Genomic DNA, 978 nt, shown 5'->3' on the forward strand with positions numbered 1-978 from the left:
CTCCGCCTGGCCCTGCCCTTGCTGGCGGTGGCCCTGGGGGCCGCGACGCTCTGCTGAGGACTCGCGCCCGGCCCGCCCTGGCCCACGACGGCTGTCCCGGGCTCGCCTCTGCGGGCCACGCCTGCGCCTCGAAGCGGCTGGAGATGGAACCGGGAAGCAGGGGCGAGCCTGCCCTCGCAGACTACGGCTTCCCGAAGCCAGGCCAAACCTCAGACCCGGCTTCCCCAAGGCCACGCCCGCTTCCTGGTGGCAGGGTCCCCAAGGGCTGGACCTGCGCCCAGCAAGCTCTGCCTTCCCCTCCCGGGCCAGGGCCACCCACTCCACACCGAGGCCAGGCCTCTGCCGCACTAGGGCTACACCTCCACCCTCAGACAAGAGGCCCCTCCAGCCAAACCTCCCTCACCCTGCGCTGTTCTGTTCTTTGTTAGATTGAAAATGCCCACATTCTCCTTCAGATCAGGGCGCCCCAAAAGCTAAGCTTACCTCCTCAAAGTAGGGAACCCCCAACGTTAGACTAAATGCCCTCAAATTTTGGGAAGCAAAGTGCTCCTTTGTCTCCCTCTTCAGGTAAAGTCCCGGCAGCCAAGGTGGGGCTTGAGGACCCAGCACACCCACACCTGAGGCTTTGAGATCAGCCCGTGTCAGTCCTGTCTGGGCTGGGATGGGCAGGGGGCTGAGTGGGGTGCGGAGTCCCCCTCCTGTCAGGTTCCCTCTCCCAGCAGTAACCAAATCTGAATAAACTGCGTCTCACAGCACCACGTGTTTTTTTGTTTTTTGTTTTCTGTTTTTAAGTTGTAGCCTCAGACAGATCCCTGATGTGGTCTATTTTCACCTATGGGGCCAGGGGAGGTCAGGCCTATCCTTAGCCAGGGGTTCTGGAACCTGGAGTGAGGGGTGCTACAGATGATAATGTCTGGAAGCCAGGGTGAACAAGGATCGAATGTCAGTCTGGAGTGGGAGTTATTTTGTTTTTGTTTT

The 978-nt window shown here is 59.9% G+C and overlaps 1 protein-coding gene across 3 annotated transcripts in view; it reads left to right on the top strand.

The window, feature by feature from the left end:
* The window catches only part of LOC102018034, a gene marked incomplete in the record, with an annotated part of 29559 nt that extends 28810 nt beyond the window's left edge, over nucleotides 1–749 (top strand). For all 3 annotated transcript variants that reach the window (XM_013508757.1, XM_013508755.1, XM_013508756.1), the window contains 1 exon segment: nucleotides 1–749. In XM_013508757.1, the coding sequence (XP_013364211.1) occupies nucleotides 1–57 (57 nt within the window).
* Between the last annotated feature and the right edge of the window lie 229 nt (nucleotides 750–978).

This window comes from Chinchilla lanigera, unplaced genomic scaffold (assembly GCF_000276665.1).
Source record: "Chinchilla lanigera isolate Chin_1 unplaced genomic scaffold, ChiLan1.0 scaffold00154, whole genome shotgun sequence".
NCBI lineage: Eukaryota > Metazoa > Chordata > Mammalia > Rodentia > Chinchillidae > Chinchilla > Chinchilla lanigera.